Here is a 22779-nt window from a genome sequence, read left to right as displayed (position 1 = left end):
ATAAACACATGCCTTTTGCAGCAACATGGATGGAGCTCGAAAGGATCATGCTTAGTGAAATAAGCCAGAAAGAAAAGGAAAAATACTGGATGGTTTCACTCATAGCAGGAATATAATGGACCAAGGGAGAAAATAATAATAATAATAATAATGAACGACTATATATCAGAAGCATTTTATGGGGGTGGAGTGGAGAATGGGATCAAAAATGGGGGGGGGCATGCACTGGACTATGGTGATGGCACACAGGTGATTTGATGATGGGAAGCCCACGGGGGTTACAACTGAGATGGAAAAAGGCACACAATGATGTAAAAATAAACTATTGTATTATTTTTAAAATGTTTATTTATGCATACAGAACTGAGGTACAGGCCAGAGGTACAGGGGTGGTGAGAGGATTCACCAGAGTGAGAAGCAGAACCGGCAGATGGACGAGATACACACTAAAGGGAGCAGCTGGTGAGAAAGGAGAGGTCTGCTGCACTATGGGTCACCTCCCTGGCTGGGGATCAAACCTGCATTGAAGTGCTTCTGCTTCATCAGAGTTGATCATAGCCCTGGTTACCTCTTAGGAAGGATATATTTTGTATAATGTTTAAAACCATTAAAACAGAGATAATGGATGCATAAACCTGTTTTCCTACAGCACAAAGTTTTGAGTTTTTTTTTTTATGACTGTTTTGCTTTCAGGTATTCCAAAATTAATTACATCGGATATGGTCAAAGAAGGTGCTGCTGTAATTGACGTCGGTATTAATTACGTCCCTGACCCAGTGACAGGAAAGACAAAGTTAGTCGGAGATGTGGACTTTGAAGGTAATAAATTAGATCCTCTTGATAAGTAAAGGAAAAAAGATTCTACTTGTGTGTTTTGATAGTAGAAAGAGGAACTTTCTATTTCCTGGGGGCATTATTAAGTTTTTTACCAATGCCTCTTTCCTCCCAGGCAAAAAGTATTTAATTAACATTTCTATATCTTTTTCTTTTTTTCTTCCTATTTCTTCTGTCCCTCTGTTCCTTCTTTCTCCCTCCCAGGCCTCTTTTTCTTCCTATCTTCCTTCTTTCCTCCTGTACCCTTTTGGGAGGATAATATAGTTGTGCCGTTAATATCTTAAAATTTAATTCCTCATAATGCAGTGTTTTCAGTGAAAGAATTCAATTGGTATTTTATAGTCAGCATTATTTTGATGTTTTTAATGAATTTCTATATTTCCTCACCCATGATCAGTACTCAGCCATTGACTTTTAGGGGCAGAGGCATTTTAAAGTTCATTTGCTAATCCAAACTATATTTCAGGTATAGACAGTTACTTGGATAATTCAAGTCAACATTTTTCACTTGTGTTTTAAAAAGGATGAAAAAGGAAATTTAGGCCAACATTTCTGTGTTCAATGAAGGAAATAAGGTAACAAATATGTAATCATAAAGAACAAACAAAAAACACCTAACCAGAGGCCTTGCCTTTACTGATGAAGAGACTGAACCTCAAGACAGATATGTTCTTAGATATATGACCCGTAATTCAATTTTATTTCCAATTTCTTCAGCAGATATTTGGATTGCATTTAGGTTTTTAAGAGGGCCTGGGAGTCTTAGATGTCTAGTAAGACATATAGTAAAGTAATGAAACATTTTCATATTTGAATATATTCTGTACTGATTATTCGGGCATGTCAGTAATTTCATTAGCTAGCAGTGTGTTTCTACACACAAATTGAAGGGAGTAGATGATGTAATTTTTTAAATATTTCAACTCTTAACATTTCTAAATTGAAGGGAATTTGCATTATTTTTTAAATAATTCAAATCTTACATTTCTGTTGGAATTTACCAACTGATGGTTGACTCAAGTCCAACATAACAATGAATAAAATTGAATGTGCAGACACACAGTTGTGCAGGTTACTATCCCTATGCATGTGAGATTCTAAGGTATATGAAGGATCAAATCTAAATAGGCAATATAAGCTTGCTACAAAAATGAAATGAAAAAAAAAATAGAAAACCTGAGGATACATAGAGGCAGCAATACACTCTGACTGGTGGATGAGAGCAAGATACTGATGTACCTTATCAAAAAACACACTGAACATCATAAGCTGTCAGTCACAGATCCCCAACCAGGTATAATGCTTCCAGTCTACTGGGGTGGCTCTTCAAGTGGACTTGTCTGTGTGTGTGTGTGTGTGTGTATTTCATATATAGCTAACTCTTCAAAAAATGGCTTCTTTATTTCATCTTCCATGTTATGTTCAGTCACTAGTGCCAGGTATCACTGACTTATTTGAATTTCTCAACTTGAAAGAATAAGGTTATATTTCTTTTTTTTAAAAAAACATCTTGTCCATGATTTATTCAACCTTTCTTTTTTAATTACATTTATTTATTTTTATACATTTTACATCATTGCTCATTTTTAAACAATGTTTGCTTTTTCTACCCTCAAATGTAGTCATCATAGAATTTCCTCCCCCAATTCATGCAGGCACCATCACCACAGTCCCCAGCACTCCTCCCTTCCTCCTTTTGATCCTGCTCTCTCCAGCCCCTCTGCAGGATGTCTCTGGTTTATAATTGTATGTTTGTTTTTGTTTTGTTGTGTTTCATATTGTTATTATTTTTCCCTGATGTCTTACTTGGTTCGTTTATATTCCTCCTATAAGTGAGGCCATCTAATATTTTTTCTTTATCCTTCTCAGTTACTTCACTGAGCATAATTCCTTTTAGCTGCATCCATGTTGCTGCAAAGGGCATTAAGTTATTTTTGATGGCTGAGTAGTATTCTATTGTGTATATATACCACATCTTCTTGACCCAATCTATTTTTAGGCATTTGGGTTGTTTCCAGGTTTTACCTATTGTTAATAGTTCTATAATCAATAAAGGGATATAAGTATCCTTTTGAGTCAGTGTTTTTGTGTCCTTTGGGTAGATCCCTAGAAGTGGAATTGCTGGGTCATATGGAAGCTCCAATTTTAGTAGTCTGAGGAATCTGCATACAGCTTTCCAAGGTGGTTGGACCAATTTGCACTCCCACAATGTAGGAGATTTCCTTTTATACCACAAATGTTTATACCAACATTTGTTGTTGCTAGTTGTTTTTGTTTTTTGTTTTTAATATATGTACTATTCTTACTGGTGTAAGGTGTATCTCATTGTGGTTTTAATTTTCATTTCCCTGATTATCAGGGATGTTGAACATTTTTTTCATATATCTGTTGGTCATTTGCATATTCTCTTTGGGAAATAAATGTCTTTTAAGTTCTGCTCATTTAATGACTGGATTTTGTGTTTGTCAAGTTGTGTTAGTTCTTTCTCTATCTTTGTGGTTAGTCCCTTATCCATTGTATGGACTGCAAAGGTTTTTCCCAGTCAGTGGGGTGTCTTGTTGTTTTGGTTAAGGTCTCTTTTGCCATATAGAAGCTTTTTAGTTTGATGTAGCCCCAGGTGTTTATCTTTTCCTTTCCTTTCTTTGTTTTGGGTGATAAGTCATTAAAGATATTACTGAGATATATGTCTTGTAGGATTTTACTTATATATTTTTCCTATATATTTTATGGCTTCAGGTCTTACTTTCAGATATTTTATCTATTTTGAGTTGATTTTTGTATGTGGTGTGAGTTAGTGACATTCATTCTTTTTCCTTTGTTGTTCCTATTTTTTCTGCACCACTTATTGAATAAGCTGTTCTTATTCCATTGCATATTCTTTGCTCCTTTGTGAAAGATTAGTTATCTATATATTGTGGCTTTATTTCTGGGCTTTCTGTTCAGTCCATTTATCTGTGTGTCTGTTATTATTGTTGTTTTGTTCCAGTACCACACTGTTTTAATTATTATGGCCTTGTAGTATAGTGTGAAGCTTGGAAGTGTGATACCTTCATCTTCCATTGTTTTCATAAGTAGGGCTTTAGCTATTTGAGGTTTTGTGTAGTTTCATGTGAATTTCATCAGTATTTGAACTATTTCTTTGAAAAATACCATTGAGAGTTGTATGGGAATAACATTGAATCTGTAAGTTGCTTTTGGTAGGATGGTCATTTTAATAATGTAAATTCTGCCAACACATGAGCAGGGGATATCTTTCCATTTCTTTGTGTCTTTTTCTATTTCTTTTAATAGTGTTTTATAATTTTCTTTGTATAGGTCCTTCACCTCTTTTGTTAGGTTTATTCCCAAGTATTGATATTTTTGTTTCAACTTTCAAAGGGATGGTTTTCTTAAGATTTATTGTGTATAGGAAAACTACTGACTTTCAAATATTGATTTTGCTACTTTACTAAGCTGGTTGATTATTTTGATTAGTTTTTCTGTGGAGTTTTTAATTTTACTTCTTCTTGCCATATTTGTCTTTCTCCTGTCTTATTGTTCTTTCTGGGACTTCCAGTATTATACTGAAGAGCAATGGTGAGAGTGGCCATCCTTTTCTTAACAAAGGAAAGGCCTACAGCTTTTCACCGTTGGTGAAATAATAATATTGGTTGTGGGTTTGTGTATTACATTTCTTTTTAAATCTGACCTTCTTTCTTAATTTTGCACTGTCACTCTACTACTTGGTATCAGTATGGTTATCATGTGTCTATTGCTAAATCACCACCCACTATGATGCATCCAGATGGTACAGATGGCCTATAATAACCATTTGGAGGAAAGAAAAGCAAGAAGTTTTGCAGCTCACAGCCTCCGCTGTGCTTGTGCAGAAAGCTTGCCCAGAAGTTCACCATATTTTCTGACTCCCTTCAGTATATTTTGGTGGTCTCAAATAATTCCCATGCATTCTTATGTTTAGCAAGAATGTGTTTTGCTTATCAAGATATTCTGAAAAGTTATCAAATGAACATTTTTGAGTGGGTGCATATGCTGAGTCACCCATAGTTATGCATGTCAGGTGGTGTACCACTCTACTTGGTAGTAACTATTGAATTGCAGTGAGAAGTACTGCAATAAGAAAGGAAATGACAAATTGAAACAAAGCTATAAGATGATTAGAAAGGAGCAATGGGCTGGGAGACAAAAAAGGTTCTTCTACACACCGAATATAACATGACAACTTTACAACCTCTCTGGCCATGGGTGTTTTTCTCAGTTCAGTGAGTTCAGTGGCTCTTCAGAGGTGATGCTTAGTGCCTCTTTGACTTTCAACTTCATGCTACCTATGATTATGTAAAACCTATGTCTAAAAACTTCTAGACATTTTGTAAAGACACAGGAACTTTTTGGAAGACCAGGTTTTTTTGAACCAACCATATAAGCTGTCCCTGTTTTGGATATATTGTTCTTTTTGCCCTGCTGGTTCATGAACCAGAGCCCAGGGAAGACCTGGGCTTGTTAAGAGAGGTCTTGCCAGCAGGGCCATGACTCAGCCACCCAGGGGAGCAGGCAGGTGATAGGTTTTGACATGTTGCTTTTCAGGTTGTTCATCAGGACTTAACCTAAGGTGAGAGATGATTTCTCAGCTGAGAGGCAGAGACATTAACTTGGGTTATGCCACAGAACTTATAAGATGCACTTGGCTGCAGTTGCTATGGGGGAAGTGAAGCTGCTTTGTGGGTATCGGTGAAAGTTTCGCTGTAACCATAGCCAACATAAACAAAATGTAGGTAAAATCAATTGTTGAATGAAATTGTCCTTGCTGAAATCTTTGACTCATTAACTGAGTAGATTACATTGACAGGAGTGACTTTTAAAGAATAGTTGCATCAAATTTTTCCATGTGGGAAATACTGGAAATATGTAAATTAACCAAAAATTCATTAATTGATAAAACCAAGTTATTTTACCTACTGTATTTCTAAGAATACACACATACCTAGTTGTAATTTTCTTTATTATTTGATATTTTGGCATTTGTTTTGAATCAGATTCTGCTTTAAGAACAGCAATATTTTCTATTAGATACAACACAAGGTTTCATCTTTATTTGTTATAATTTGGACAAAGGAGACAGAAACAGTCTAAATATTTTTCTTTAACTTAAATGTCAGGTTTTCTTTTTTTAATTGAGATGATATTGATTCACATCATCATTTTATTTATTTTTATTTTTGGGTACAAAAACAGGGCTGTACAGGGGTGTAGGCCAGAGGTGCAGGGGGGTGAGCATTCACATCTACACCCCTTGTGGGTTAGCTCCCTGGCTGGGAATCGAAATCCAGCCTTAGTGGTGATGGCATGAGACTTAACCCACAGGCCAACAGGGAGGCCCACGCCAGTATTTTAAATGGTTTCTACTAATAGATTTCAGCTGTATTACGTAGTCATTTGACATCTGTTTGTTTCACATTGTGATTGCTACCAGAATTGTAGTTTGCATCCATCACCTTCACTCAGCTTACCTATTTCCGTTCCCCTCTTCCTCTGTGAAATACCATTATGTTCATCTGAGAGTTTGCTTTTATTTGTTAATTTTTTTGTTTTTTTATCTTCCACATAGGTGAAATCTTATGGTGTTTGTCTTCCTCTGTTTCTGAAATTTCACTAGGTAGATCATCAAGGTCTATCTATGTTGTTATAAATGGCAAGATTTCATCTTTTTTATAACAAAATATTACTCCATGTGTGTATATGCCACATCCTTTTTATCCTTTCATCCTCTATGGGCCCTTTTGTTTTCATAGCTTGTTTAACTTCAGGTTGTTATTTTATTTTAGATATAATTTCCTGCAGTGCACATCTTAACTTCATCAATTTGGTTTCTTGCCCTCGGTTTTTTTTGTTTGTTTGTTTGGTTTTTTTTCTCCCTGTCTATTCTCCTTTTCCTCCTTTCTTCCTTCTCCTTTATCTAGCCACATCATAAAATATATTGGTCCCTCAGCGGCAATGTATAGTGATCAGGATTAGAACTAACATAGTTTTTCTTTCTACACTACTTCTCCAACAACTCCTTGTCACCTATGTACAGAATTGCTGTTTATTCTTAGAGACGTGACAGGAAAATATTGTAGAAATCACACTGAGACTGAGACTAAGGACAATGTATGGCTTTCTATACAGGACACACTTGTGTCAGGTGTTTTGGATTATTTTTCATTTATTCAGTTGCAATGATAATAGCTCATGTTTGAGAAGTGCTTGCAGTGTGCTTGGTCCTATTGTTAGCCTCTTATATCAATTATTCACTTACTTCATATGGCACCCTATGATGTAGGTATTATTATTTCCCCCATCTTATGGAGATACACAGGGTCTGGGCACCTTGCCTGAGAGGGGCTAGCAGTGGAACCCCAGAGGTTCACAGCCATGTCTCCACTGTCCTGTACTTCACTTGGTTAATTTCTTTGGGGACAGGGATTTATTTTTTATTTTAGACCCAGAGTATGTATAACACTAAGTTTTAAAAATATCTGAACACCAGAGATTTTGTATAACAGTTCTCATTTTGCATGGTTCTGATAGACACAAATTTCAGCACTCTCATTTAGCGACATAATATTAGTTCATCAAAAAGAGGGATCAAATTTGAGTTAGCTTAGTATGTTAACAGTAGTGCATGAAGTGCAAACTTCAGTCTATACCTTGTTGTGTACCTAGCACAAGTGTGCATTGTGATCTATGAACAGACACATCACCTCCTTCTTGCCTGTGGCGCATCCAGTGTTCAGTACAGACAACAAAGTGGACAGTTCCATTTACTCCTCATCTCCCATGATAAACTAAATGATATTTTAGAATAATAGATCATGGAAAGGGACTTTCCAGCCAAAGGTAATACATGAAAGTTGCTGAAAGTGAAATTTGGAATACTTGACCTTAGGACGCTGACAGTGCCACCTTCATCATTTGAGAGACTCTGGGTATCTGGCTGGAGGTATGGAGTGAAGATGAACATGAATGAGGACAATGGATCAATGGATGCGATGGAAAGGATGACAGCACCAGGGAAGTGATATCACACTTCACTCTAAAGAAAACTGTATAAATATATTCTAATACTGAAAGAGCAAAACCAAAAGCTGATCTACACTTAGAAATGAAGTTAGCAAGTCAAGATGAAATAGAAAATGTGATATGTCCACTAGTAAGATATGACCAGGAAGAGCCAAGCATTGCTCAAACTATTCCTTTTTAAAAAAGATTTATTTTATGTATTTATACATAAAAGAGCTGGAGTATAGGCCAGAGGTTCAGACAGTGAGAGGATTCACCAGACAGAGTGGGGAGCAGAATAGGTGGGTCTACTGAAATACACTGCTGAGGGGAGCAGTGGAGGATCAAGCATTTTTTTCCCATTGATTTTTAATATTATTTTGTACTGTTTCCCCTTAAACAGTCATTTTATGACCTTTTACTACTGTAAAAATGCAACACCTCCTGAGTTATAGCCAATAAAATTTATGAAATTAGTGATCATATTGTTCAAATTTAGATCCAATGTCATAATCACCTCTACTACATTATATTCCACTTTCATTTGTTTGCCATGTCTCAATATTTCTGCATATGGATGTTGTTCAATGTTGGAGGTGTTATTTGCTTAGCACCTTTCCTAGGGATTCACACATGATTGTTTTTCTTCAACAACAACAAAAAAATCCAAGTTAGGTTTTCCTTGCAGCACCTTTCCTCTTAGCATGCTTTGAAAAATTAATTGAATTTTAAAGTTATTCCTCATTTATAGAAGGCAAGATAGTTTGTCATTGCTATCTCATTTTGACAAATTGCCTTTCAATAACTTGAATATGCTTCCCCCTCCAAATTCAGACAGTAAAAGAAAAAACAGTGTTTAAAAGCTCTATGATAAAAATTATTTTGTCTGAAAATTATAATTTTTATTATATAATAAATAAGCTCTGAAAAAATTAATATGCTGTGTAGAGTTTTTTAAGTGGGATGTATCGACTTTTTTTTTTAAGATTTATTTATTTATACACAGAGAACTGGGGTACAGGCTAGAAGTATGGTGGGTGAGAGGATTCACCAGAGACAGAGTGGGGAGCAGAACAGGCAGATGGACAAAGTACATTGTTGAGGGGAGCAGCGGGCAGGTCAGGAGAGGACTGCCGTGTGGGTCACTCTGGGCTGGGGATTGAACTCACACTGAAGTGGCTGTGGCTCGCTTGCAGTGCTGCGTCCTAACCGGTTGTGCCACCAGGAAAGGCCCAGGATGTATCTTTTTGTTGAAATTTCTTTACTCATTTTCTACTGGTAGTTTTAAGAGAGTTTTGCACTCATTTTTGACAAAGAAGACTATTTGTCCTTTAATAAAAAGGAAGCAAATTTGTGGTATGAGTGGTAGCTTGCTTTTTCTGAATAACAAAATGAACAAAGTCATCAGTAATCTTAGTTTCAGAAACTTATAATTATATTGCCTTTATAGCAGCAATTCACTGAATAGATTTGGTCAGCTGAACAATCTAATTATGAATGACCTACCGCTCTTAGTTAGCTAACCTTGCTCAGACTGCTCAACTATCACCTTGTAGTGATACACCTTGTAGCTAACACAGATGTTTTTATAATCTCTTGTACTTAAACTTAATGAATTTCTATAAGAGTAAGGTGGAATGTCCCCTCTTTATTCCTGCCCATCTCTTCTCCCTGTCTTCAATTCCTGACTATATTTATTGGTCTGTAGTAAAATAGGAAATAAAATAATACTGAGAAGGGGGGCCCCCTGGTGGCACAAGGGGTTAAGTCTCAGCACTATGAAGCTATCTCCAGCCACTGTAGCCTGAGTTCAGTCCTCAGCCAGGGAGCTGACCCACATGGTATGGCAGACCTCTCCTGACCTGCTCACTCCTCTCCTCAGCAGTGTATTTCAGTAGATCCACCTGTTCTGCTTCCCATCTGTCTCTGGTGAATCCTCTCACCCTCCCCCAACACCTATATCCTATACCCCTGCTCTTATATGCATAAATAAATAAATTTTTAAAAAAATAATACTGAGAAGAACTGTTGAACAGAAAGGAGAGAAGTAAGAGCAAGTACCACTTTTCACAAAACAAAATGGGGGTGGGTGTTAATGTATAAGGGTGATTCTTTCTGCTTACCTAAAGTATGGGATAGTCAATAGAAAATGTACAAAGATAAGTCAAAAAGTACATTATATTGATGAAGAAACAAAAAAGTGACGAAACCATATTGTATGGTGAAAAAATCTACTCTAACAACCACTGTTTTAGTGTTGTACATTTGTGATTTTATATAGCTTGAGGGCTAGATGACTATTTTGCATGCTGTATTTAGTGAATATAACAAGGTTTGCTTCTCTTTTTCCTTTCTTGTTAAAATCTTAAGCTGTTTCCATTGTTTCACTTCTGAGTGTTACACTAGAGGATAGGTTATCCTGCTGTAACAAAGGGACACCAAATGACATTCATTCAACAGGTTATTTTAACTCTCCCAAAAGTTGGGAGTTAAAAGACAGTTGAGGGAGTTAGGTATTTCTGCTTCATTTAGAAGTACTGGCCTCAACCACCCTACTGTTTGTATTAGTTTTCATTAGTTGATTGCACTGATTAAATACCAAAGGTTGTGGGTTTTTTTTTAAAGGTTGTGTGTTTTAAACAATAAAAGTTTTCTTCCCACTATTCTGGAAACTGGAGTGCAAAGTTTAGTTGTTGCGCAAGGCCTCTTCCCTTGACTTGCAATGCTTGTCTTTGCCATGTGTTTTCACACTGCTGTGTCAGTGTCCCTGTATACACGTTCATGTCCAGATTTCCTCTTCTTCGAATGATGTCAGCCATGTTGGGTCAGAGTGCACCCCAATGACTTCATCTTCATTTCAGTTACAGTTCAATGCAAAACAATTTCACTGAAGCATTGTTCTCATCCATACAGTTTAATTACCTCTTCATCTATGTTTTCCTCCATGGAGAAGTGAAATAAAGATGAAAGCAGGTGATTTCACCTTTAATAAAATGGGACTGGAAGCTGTTTGCACCACCCTGCTAGCATCATAATGATATGACGTAGTCACATGGCCACTCCTACATAGGAGGATAAAGCATGTGGCATCCACAGACTCAGGGTGGAGAGCCATACTTGTGTTAATAACTGTCCACTCTGCACACAAGAACATGAAATGCAACTCCTACATGGAAAAAAGAGAGATTTCTTTATTCAACATCCATGGACCATTCACTTTCTCCTGACTCATTTAGTTGTGATAACCTCAAAGAGAACATTGTCATTGCATGCTTAAGTTCTAGTTTGCTTCAAAGCATGCTCCACTTATTAACTCTTTCCTATAAGGTTGGTGGGCGCAAGAGTGTAAGTCAAGTTATGACTCAGATCCTTCCTACATTGTTAACCCTAAAATTCTCACAGATAAAAAGTATGTATAGTTGCAGTAATTTTTATATAGATAAATACAGCTCACCTAAATGTCTTCTCACCATTCATGTTTAGAATCCCATCATTGGTAGAGACTAGACACTTTAGGGCTACTTCATGCAATGTTGCCGATGATATATCAAGGTCCTTTGTGGTTTCCATATTTATTTATCCAACTTTATGGAATTTAATTTCAATTTCTTAACCACTGTTGATGTTTTCTGTATAACCTTTCAAGTTCAGTAGGCCATCTCTTTATTGAAATCTGTCATGCAACATGCTCAAGAGTTGGAAATAACAAAGGAAGTAGGTCTTGGTACGAGCCTCAGCCCAGTCAACAGCTCCTGAGTAGAAAAGACACATGAGTTAGCAGCTAAGTTACTACCTTTTTTGACCTGGTGAGAAAGAGAAACCCACAAAGTGAGATGAGGCAGAATAGTACAGATTTTTAGGGAAGTCTGCTTGGGTTAGAGTCAGCTGAGATGGGACTTGAGATTTCCTTTTCCCTGCTGGTTTTTCAGTGGCACAGAAACTGACTCCCAGTGACCTGCCTTCTGGTGAAGGGCTTCCAGATTGTCTGAAGACAGAATATCTAAATAGTAAAACTGGGATCTCATATGGATGGGGTAGCAACAGAGACAAAATTGGCCACAGCTGAATCATGGTTAAATTGGACAATCTCAAATGAGAAGTGGGTTGGGGTCATCATGTAGCAGTCTGCCTTGGACATGATACAAATGTTAACTACAGCTACAATTATAATTATACTGCTATATATAAATTTATCAAATTAGCAAACTGAAATCTAAACCTATACAATGGCATGTGTTATACATGTGTAAATTACATCTCAATAAATTATAGTGCTAAGAATTTTAAGATCAGGCTGGGAGAGTGTAAGTGTGGATGGGATCTCTCCCTCCTGGTGCTGCCTGGCTCACTGCTTCTCAATATGATGCTTGCCTTTTGGGTCCTCCTGAGAGATACTGAAAGCACAGCAGGGCACCCCTTATGCTTGTGACAGGTACTTGAGATACAATAGTGACCTACATTGGTAAAGTCCTTACTCACAAGTAGCTTACAGTCTGGTTAGAAAATACCCTTGTGGAATAAACACATACATATCCATGTAATAGGTTAGGCAGTGTTTGGTGTTGCAAAAGTAAGGTAAAATGAGAGGGATGTTTAGGAAATGGTGCATTCTTTTTAAATATCCTGTATGGGAAATTGTTCCTACCACAGAGGGAGCCAGTAATTTGAAACTCTATTTGAGCAGAATTATTGTTCAAAATCTAATAGCCAAAATATTGGAATGGAAGAGTGTCTGGATTCACATAGAATTCCTGTATCATTATTCTAAGCAACTGTTAGACATGGAACTAAACCCCTGAGTTTTAGTTAGTGCTTCCAAATGGTTTATGTGTGCAAAATACTTCTCATTTCAAAGCTGAGTTACCTTTCATTCCCTGCTCACTTTATAAAGGTGATGATTTGGTGTCATAAAAGGTGATGATTTGGTGTCAGGGTTTGAATCCTAGCTCTGCTGCTCAAAACAATTATGATCTTAGGTAAATCACTTTTACCTCTCTGAAACTTGATTTTATCATCTGAAAAACTGAGCTAATACTTGTCTTATAAAGTTGTTATGAAGATTAAATGAAATAACCACCTATGTGAGCTAATGTATGTGACTTGTTGAACATAATGGCTGGTAGAAAACACTGTGTGTGTGTGTGTATGTACATTATTCACCTTTCTCTCCATTACAGTTCCTATTCAGAAACATACAATGTCACATACAAATGATTGCTTTGTAAATCACTGTTTTTCTGGCCTTAACTCTCTTCTGTAAGGCCCAGTCTTCAATCAATAGTCCTGTGAATCAACTTCAAAGCTCTCATACCTATCCCTATCTTGTCCAAACTCCTATGGCAGGTCTCATTTGTGTTACTCATGTTTTCTCTTAATCCTCTGTGATCTTGCTCTTTTACTTTGCTGCTGTCTACTAAATTTGAAGTGTTTGTCAGTTAAGCTTCTTAGCCTGCATTTCTTTTGTATAACCACCTCACACCAGGTCTCAGCCCATTTAGTCATAACATTGGCCATTTCTGTGGCCATCCTTCTGAATCTCCAGTGTTAACTCTTAAGTTATAGCAATAATTTGTGAAAGTTGTCTTCTTGGAAACAAAAACTCCCACTCAATTTAGTATCAAATAGTTTGTTAGTCTACAACAACATGATCCAGTAATGGTACATCTATTAAATCATTTGTTTATTCACTCAGCCTATATTTCTCACTCAACACAGCTTCAAGGGAATAGATTTATAGCCATGCACATGATAGACAAGTCCTAGCTCTGAAAGAACTTGCATTTGGCAGATTCTAGATAAAGGTAAGATTCTATTGAACTATATCCTACTGCATGTTCTACAGTTGCAAAAACAGCAGTGTATTATTAATACAACTATTTTTGTACTTTCACTTATAAGGAACTAGAATCTATGATACTATAACAACCAAGTGAAAATGACTCCCCACCAACACAGTTTTCAGTGTTAAGTAATTTAATTTGATTATATGTATCTTCTCAGTTTGAGCAACTACAATAAGTTGCAATATAATAGCTACAATATAATAAGTTACCCCAGACTGGGTGGTTTAAATAACAAGCATTTATTTCTTATAGTCTGGGATATTGGAAGCCCAAGATTATGATGCCATAATAGTCAGACTCTGATGAGAACCCTCTTACACACTGTAGATAACCAACTTCTCCTTGTACTCTCACATGACCTAAAGAGCAAGAGAGGTCTCCATGTCTTTTTTATAAGGACATTCACAGACATATTTGAACAAGACTCCGGCATGAGATTTGGGGGATACTCCAAACAGCGTATTTAAGATTTGCCACTTCAGCAAAATGGATTGGGGAGGGAAGAAAAAGAATTGGGGAGAATGACAGGGGTATATGATGATCTTGATTTTTCTTAATGAAGTCATGAAAGGAAATCATTTTAGTCATAAGCCTTACTCCTTTCTACCACAACAGAATTTGACAATGATAGTGGCACCATCCATGGGCAGCGAGGAGGTTCCATTCTTGGATCATAGGCAGCAGAGTACACAGAAAGCAAATTCAGACTTTCAGCAGGTGATTGATTTTCTATTTGGCACCATTTGGATACCTTCTGAATGATATGTGTCATATTTTGGTGTATTCACACCTATGAGGCAAGTAACTGGATATATGTATCTCTGATTTAACAAAGGAGAAAATAACTAAAGAAAAATAATGATAAAATAATTTTAAAAGTCTTAGCCACCCTACACGGATAGCACAGTCAATAGGCAAAGGAAGTTTTTAATAAGTACTACTCACTTGTTAAATGAAGTCAACACAATTTGTATAGCATTGTGGATCCAATTATCATATTCTGTACCCCAACAGGGATTTATCTTATGTCTCTATCCTATTACTACCCTGCAGGGTGCCTTGACAATAAGTGTCTTAATATATGTAGAAAACTTATAGAAACCTAGGAAGCAGGAGCCAGATAAATGTAAGAGAAAACATAGTAAATTGGCTCTGGGCATCTGATTCCTTGCTGCTTTGTAAGAGTCCATTTGTGAGCCATTCACTTGGCTCATCATGCTTTTAAGTATCATTTTTATATCACCCATGTAAGAAAGTGGTGTGATTGCCATTACCTCCGGAGTCATAGTGTTTCCCAGTGGTATGCCAATCAGGTTTTTCTGGTTGTTATTCATGTATTCATTTTCCTAAAGCATGTCTCCCCTTCATTATGGTGGCTATGTTTGAAAGGTCATGTTTAAATGGCCCGCATTTAGAAGCATGGGAAAATTCTCCAAGCATTTAATTTAGACAATTAAGCATGTATACTTGGAGACTGGAAGTCACATGAGAGAAACCAGGCATTTTTCTTTTGCTTTGCCATAGAGAAGTACTCCTTTTCTTTTGGGGGAAAGAAATCAGTTTCAGAAATTTGTTGTGCATTGTCAGTAATCTGCGATGGACCAGAGTACTTCTTCAGAAGTGAGAGAAAAATCAGACAAAATACAGAGATAAAACAGTATTCTATGAACTTGAGACATCAGCTCCTCTTTCTTTCTACAACCAATAATATGTTAATAACGTACGAATGTCTTCTTTGACTTTGCCAGAATATACAATTTCCAAACCATGCTAACAAAATCAATTTTGTTTAGGTACATCTGGAATGTCCAATATTTGAAGTCTTTGGAGTGGCAGATGATGTACCAAAGCAAAAATTCACTATCTGCCACCAAGAAATTGGTTTAGATTACTAAACCTAGGCCTGGGAATTGGGGAACTTAAAGTTTCCAGAGGAAGTAATGACATGGAACACATAAGCCAGAGACACCCTGTGATGAAGCATAGCTTGCCCGTGCCAGTGGTTAATGATCACATACTTTTTTCCTTTATTCTTGCCTAAATTGTGAAAAGGGCATTTTAATGTCCCTTCTGTTGCTATTATTAATAGTATCCTTCATGAGTAATCTTTCCACACCTTCTGACCACAAGTCACCTCGTTTTTTATTATTATTTTTTCAGCACACAAATAGAATAGTGGCCTAGTTTCCCCCATCATTCCTGTCATCACCTTTAAATTTAAATATGAAATAACCTCTACTCCATATTTATTATTTTTATCCTAACATGGAAAATAAGGCCTTGAGTAAGAATAATGGAAATGATGACAAGTCAGACCTGTCCTGGTTCTTCCCTTTAGAAATCTGAAGCCCACAATGTGAACGAACTAGCTCTCCAAATAATGAACAAATGGCACACTGGTCAGATATGCCAGACTGGCAGAGACTTTCTTGGGGAACAGTTTACTGATGTGCAAGAACCTGAAACATGATGTAAACACAATATGAGTTTCTTTGTTTTAATTGTCTTCTGAAAATTTGTTAGTAGTCCACATATTTCTTTCTAGTTTCTCATCTTGAAAAACTGGCCATTTCTAAATATATAAATAACAATTTTGTTTACAATTTTTTAAAGATTTATTTATTTATGCACACAAGAACTGGGGTACAGGCCAGAGGTGTGGGAGGTGAGAGGATTTCATCACAGACAGAGTGGGGAGCAGAACAGACAGATCTACTGAAACACTGCTGAGAGGAGCAGCAGGTAAAACAGAAGAGGTCTGCCACACCATGTGGGTCACCTCCCCAGCCAGGGATCGAACTCATGCCGCATTGGCTGTGGATAGCTTCACAGTGTTGTGCTTTAACCTGGTGCACCACCAGGGAGGGCCCACGCAAAAGATTTTCTTAAAAACTTCTTCACCTCCTTTTGCAGCAACATGAATGGCGCTGGAAGGGGCATGCTTAGTAAGAGCCAGAAAGAAAAGGAAAAATACCCGATGGTTTCACTCAGAGCAGTAGCATAAGGGATCGGGGAGAAAAAGAAGAGAGACAAACAAATGTACAAGAGTAAAAATGAAAACAATGAACTATAAACCAGAGACATTTTATGGAGGTAGAAGGGGAAATGGGATCAGAACTGGGGTAGGAAGAGAGCAGTGGACATGGTGATGGCACATGGGTGAATTACAAGTGAGATGAAAATGCACAAAATGAAGAATGATGTAAAAAAAAATTTTAAATATGAATAAATAAATAGCTAACAACAATAACAACAACAAAACCTTCTTCCCCTTGAACTTACTACTGCCATCCTTAGTTTCTTAAACTCTCACCTCAGGGTCCATGCAGCCTCCCATCTCCCCAGCCTTATCATCTCTTTCTACTCTCAGTTGTCCCCATGTGCTTGGTCATGGCGAACTTCTTTCAGCTCTTCCATTGCTCAGATGCATTGTCAAGTCTACACCTACTCTGCTTTCACTATTCTCAACGTCTGTACTGTTTTCTTTGCCTCTGACTCCTTGTGCATCCAGAAAATCTTGCAACTTTGCTGTCACTTTACACATCATCCTGTGACCTCATATTTAATTTCTGTTCTCTTTTTGAGATGCTTTCACAACACATAGAATTTATTACCTTCTTAGCACATCTCATTTTATGTCATTACTTCTGCCCTCCTCTGCCCCAACTGATGAACCCACTTCAGTAGAATTGTGTGAAAACACAGAACAGATTGTTTTCCCCTTTGATCATATCCTGATTCCAAATGTCTTTTTTAAATTTTACAAATACAACTATTGCTTTTAGGTTAATATAAAAAATGTTTCATACTTTCTGCTTAGCTCTGTGGGAGCTGTATTCTTCCATGTTGTTTTCTTCACTCTTCCCCTTTGCTGCTGCCACGCTTGTCTTCTTGCAGTATTTCCAAGAGTTTCCCCTGAATTCCACCTGAGGGAAGTTTCTCTCTACCTCCATCACAGACATTGCTCCCCCTGCTCAGAATGCTGTCTACCTCTCACTTCCCCATTATAACTGGCAATTTTTGACTCATTCTTCAAGCTTCCTGACTTGGCATATACATATAGATACACAGTGCTCAGGCTTAGTAAGATCTTCCTAAAACTCCATAATACAGTAAATATTTCACTTACAGCATATTTCATAGAGGCAATCCACTTGTTATTTAGGTACCTTTTTTTTTAAGATTTTTATAAAAATTTTTGCATATAGAACTCGAGTATAGGTCAGAGGTGCAAGGACAGTAAGAGGTTTCACCAGAGACAGAGTGGGGAGCAGAACAGGCAGATTGATGAGGTGATGAAGTACACTGCTGAGGGGAGCAGCGGGTGGGTTTGGAGAGGTCTGCCATGTCATGTGGATCACCTCCAGGGCCAGGGATTGAACTTGCATCAAAATGGCCGCAGCCAGCTTCACAGTGCTGTGCTTGAACCCACTGCACCACCAGGGAGGGCCAGGTAACTGTAACTTTAATAATATCTATTCCTCAGCCAGACCATATGCTCCAAGGGACAGGGATGATGGCCACCTTTCTAAAAAAAAAAAAAAATTTGGTCACAAATCTATGTAAGTCAGTTGTAGCATGTGTGGAAACAGTGAATAATTGAGTCAGGAAAATATGCCAAGGTTAAGAAATAATGCAAATCAATGACATAGATCTAGATCATAAAAGATCTTAATTTCCATGACAAAGAAGTGATGTTTTATCCTAGAGACAATGTAGAGTCATCAAGTGTTTCTAATCTGAAATCATCTAATTTGTGTTTTAAATAATTAAGTCTGGCAATAGGTTGTATGTTTAATACCATAGAGTCTGGGAAGCAAGAGACTGACAACAGATTAGAAAATCTTATTGCATGTACTTTCCATCCCTATATGTAGATCTTTTTTACTTCTCTCTCTTCATTTCCTGAGTAAATGAATTTGAGTTTTACCAGTAGTAGGATTACTGGCATTTGCACACTGTGGTTATGTGGAACTGGATTGGGAAACTTCTCCCCACGAAGTAGTAGTTTTACTGAAGAACAGAATTTCAACTTTAAATTCTCTCACTTCAACAGTCATTCTCAATGATGAACACTAGAACCTTGGGGTGGAAGGAGGCCTATGTAGCTGGCTACATTGCTCAGGAGATTCTAACATACTCGGTGACTATACATTGAGAATTACTCTACAAAGTTTCATGAATCAATGAATGAGAGTTAATTCAGCCTGGGGAGTTAATAGGCACCATAGAGGAAGTGACATTCAAACCCTTGTCTGTCCTCAATGAGAGGTTAATTTGGTGATGTAATGCCTGTTAACTTACTCTCCAGCAGACATGATGGGGAAGTTGTTGTACAGAGGATCAAATATATATGGAATTTAACTCTTTTTCAGATCACTAACTTTAGTTTTATTATTTTATTGAACAACCATTGGCTTATGCAGGGCTAGTGTTTGGGAGTCTAGAACCTCCATCTGCAGATGCAGTCACCATAGTGCACACTCCTCAAAAGCACCTGGTCTACCACCATAGTCCATGTGCTCTCCAATTTTAGCTCCTATGTCACTTCCAGTACTTCAAAACACACTGTTTAAGACATCCTTAGAAAAGTTACACAAAATCATTAGGATAGGGAAATTGGCTTCTGTGCTCATTGGCATTAGCCAATTGTAATTCCTCCCCTTCTTTAAAAATTACTTCCATGTCCTGATTTCTTATGTACATAGACAAATAATAATGTATTAATACTAACTAGCTATCGATAAACATAGTTCTCTCTAGACACAGTTGCAAAAGTAATAGAGACCTTATGTGTTTTTAAATCAAATTCTTCTGCCTGCTTCTCATGAACATGTGTAAACTTAATTTTCACATCTGCTTAGTTTACTTCAAAGATAAAAATATTTGAAACATATATTTGAATAACCAGGTGTGTTCACAGTGATATCATAAACTTCTGCCTAGTGAGTAATTAACAGGATTCCACTGATGCAACTAAATGTTTATGAGTGCCTAGATCAGATGAAAAGCCATTACCTATCACATAGTCTAAGACTATGAAGTGATGGGCAGGACAAGATAAATGTGTGTTAGTTTCCACCAGTAAAGTGTGAAAAGATGCAGATATTCAGCGATATGTTTCAGCCAGGTATGATTTCATCCAGCTGCTCATTCCCACTTACTCTTCCTCAATCCAAGCCCCACTTTTTGAGCCAAAAATACGCAACAGTAAGCATGTTGAGAAAAACTTATTTTGGAAGAGGAGGGTCAATGAGCAGACTTGTGGTTCATCTGATCTGATGCCCAGGAATAAAGCATCTCTGGCTGCTGCTAAGTCGGCTGTGTAATTTGAAGTGCTGGGTGTGATTCAACAATGATGAGCTGTGAGTACACATTGTAAAAGTGGAAGAAAATTACATATTAGAACTTTTTCCATTGTGTTTCTTTTTTCAGACCATGCTTTCTAACCCCTTGATAACACTGAGCTAATTTTTGCCACATGAGTTTTTTGGGGACCTTTTTTTTTCCCCACTTATTCTAGTCATGATAATACAGTTGTATTGGGGTGGGTGGAATTGTGGACACTCAGACTGTTGCAGACCTGTCTATGAATTCTATCTTTATAGTGGTAAGTCACTAACCTCTATGTCTTGTCTCCTAAAATGGAGCAATAATTAAGTACAAATTATTCAAATAATATATATAAAGTTCTTGGCAGGTAGTAGGGTACTCAGCTGGTAGAAATGATGATTTTTACTGTTCATCCTTATGCACGTAATTCTAAATCACTTCATCTCAAAGTTGTAAGCCAAATTATAGAAATGATTGTATACTCACAATGTATTTTCTGACGCAACCAGTTTTATCCACCTTTTGATTATTGAATAAAACCTTTTGTTTTTCTTTGAAGATTTAGTTTGTACTTAATTTTTAACCATATTATTCAGTGGTCTTCTTTTTTTATCTATTAATACTTCAAAGTTAAAGCCTGGACAGTATGCGGGTCTTTATTTCAATGTAAATAGTAATTGTAGAGTACATTTCTCTTATCAGCCTGCTGACATGTTTATAGGCATTCTTAATCCAAAAGAAAACATTCTGGAAAGAGTTCTTGATACCATCAAGTCAGTTTATTGAAAAGTGGAAAATGCATTTGTCACACTTTAGAAAAATAAGTAGTTTTCAGATTTCAGTAAATAAACTTGAACAAAATTGTCTTGATGTTTGTATCCAGACTAAAGCACCAGTACATTTTGGCAACTTGATTTTGATTTTAAATTACAAGGGCTATTTAGCTATTTAACAAAATTTACTGAATGCCTAACCTGTGCATGGAGAAATTCTCAGGTTAAACATGATAAGTAAAACCACCACAAGGTCTAGTTTTTGCCTTCCAGGTACTGGTGTGTAGTTAAGGGAACAGACAGAGCAATGTGCTCAGTTCCATGTGAAGTTAAGAATGAAGTTCCTGAAAAATCGATGGTAGAACTTTTCATTGGAGGTTGTAAAGGGGAATTTTTGAGAGAACTTTTTAAAAATGGGTAATGTTTTATTAACTGTTAAGGAATGACTTTAAAAGGAGTTTCATACGCTTTTTTTTTTTTTAAGAAAGATTTATTTACTTATACATACAGAACTGGGGTACAGGCAAGATGTGCAGGAGTGGTGAAAGGATTTATCAGAGACAGAGTGGGAAGAAGAACAGGTTGACTGGCGAAGTACACTGCTGAGGGGGAGCAGCAGGCGGATCAGGAGAGGTCTGCCATGCCATGTGGGTCATCTCCGGGGCAGGGATCAAACTTGTGTCGAAGCTGCTGGAGCTAGCTTCCTACTTAGTGCTGCACTTTAACCTGCTGAGCTACCAAGGAGGGCCTGGAGTTTCTTATTCTTATTTAAGTAGAAGTATTCCAGGTGGAGAAAATAGCTAGAACAAAGCTATGATTTTACAAATCATAGCTATTGATAGTCATAACTTAGTGTAGAGTTTATCCAGTAGAATATGTTGGTTGTGTGTGGCTCACAAATGTATTTTTCAAAAACTTAAAGATTACCTTCTAAATATTTGTATTTTTTTCTCATTTTTCTCTTCTTGTGAGAAGATTCATTGTATACAATAGCTAGAATTTTTGTGATATCTTAATGCTTATTGAAACTTTCCTTTAAGTAACGAATATTTGTTTTCCCATGATTTAAAAATACTTACAGCCATGCATTATTGCACTTCAAATAAAGTAAATATAAATTTTACAAATCATAATTCAAGAAATCAATATAAATTGTCACAAAATAATATTTAAGTTCTAAGAAGTAACCATAGGTTTGTAGGTTTTGATTCATGCAGAATTGTATATGAGCAAACTCATAAAAAGCAATGCATCTAAATAATGTGATCAGTAACATCAGATTATGCACTAAAGATGTATTGTCTATACTAACTTTGTAAAAAAAATTTACCTGGAAAAACTTTATTGTTATTGGTGAAGCACTAACCCAATTTGACAGTGCAGGGAGTTATTCACCTGTAATGTGTGAAAACCTTAAATGAAATTTGTCCTATGTTTTCATTGAGTATGTTCACTGAATAAGAAGTCTTCCCACTTTGGAACAGGTACATGTGTATATACCTGGTAATTCAAATACGTGTGCTGATTTTTATTAGTCTTACACTGTAACGTATTATCACATATATGTGATACTATTGTTATAACAGGAATATTCCAATTTAACAAATGGTTTGTGCTGAAATGTCTTTGTATCCTGTCTTTGCTTGACAACCAACACCACATAGTTTTGATGAGTTAAATGGAACTGTAATCATGGATTATAAAACTTCACCCTTTAAAACTGAGTTGCATGGAATCAATGAATCAGCATACTCTTGGCCTCATTTTGTTCTTTCTGTTCACGTCAGATACAAACATGTGAGTCTGTGTGCACTATTGTCTATGTCTTTCTAAAATGATTTGAGATTATAGTTATATATGTAGTGTGGAAAGTCCACTGTAGTCTATTGAACTAAAAATGGCCCCATCGACTGATGTGGCTCTAATGGAAGCGAACCAAAGCCAAAGCTTAAAAATGACTC

At 36.7% G+C, this 22779-nt stretch overlaps 1 protein-coding gene across 1 annotated transcript in view; it reads left to right on the top strand.

Annotated features, from left to right (window-relative positions):
* The window catches only part of MTHFD2L (methylenetetrahydrofolate dehydrogenase (NADP+ dependent) 2-like), a 95396-nt gene that overhangs the window by 70167 nt on the left and 2450 nt on the right, over positions 1–22779 (top strand). The window contains exon 7 of the mRNA XM_012723993.1: positions 694–819. Within this exon, the coding sequence (XP_012579447.1) occupies positions 694–819 (126 nt within the window). The remainder of the gene's footprint in view (positions 1–693; positions 820–22779) is intronic.

Source organism: Condylura cristata, unplaced genomic scaffold (assembly GCF_000260355.1).
Source record: "Condylura cristata isolate star-nosed mole 26May11 unplaced genomic scaffold, ConCri1.0 scaffold00012, whole genome shotgun sequence".
NCBI lineage: Eukaryota > Metazoa > Chordata > Mammalia > Eulipotyphla > Talpidae > Condylura > Condylura cristata.
The sequence above is the reverse complement of the archived record's forward strand: the minus strand, read 5'-3'. Positions and strand labels throughout refer to the sequence as shown.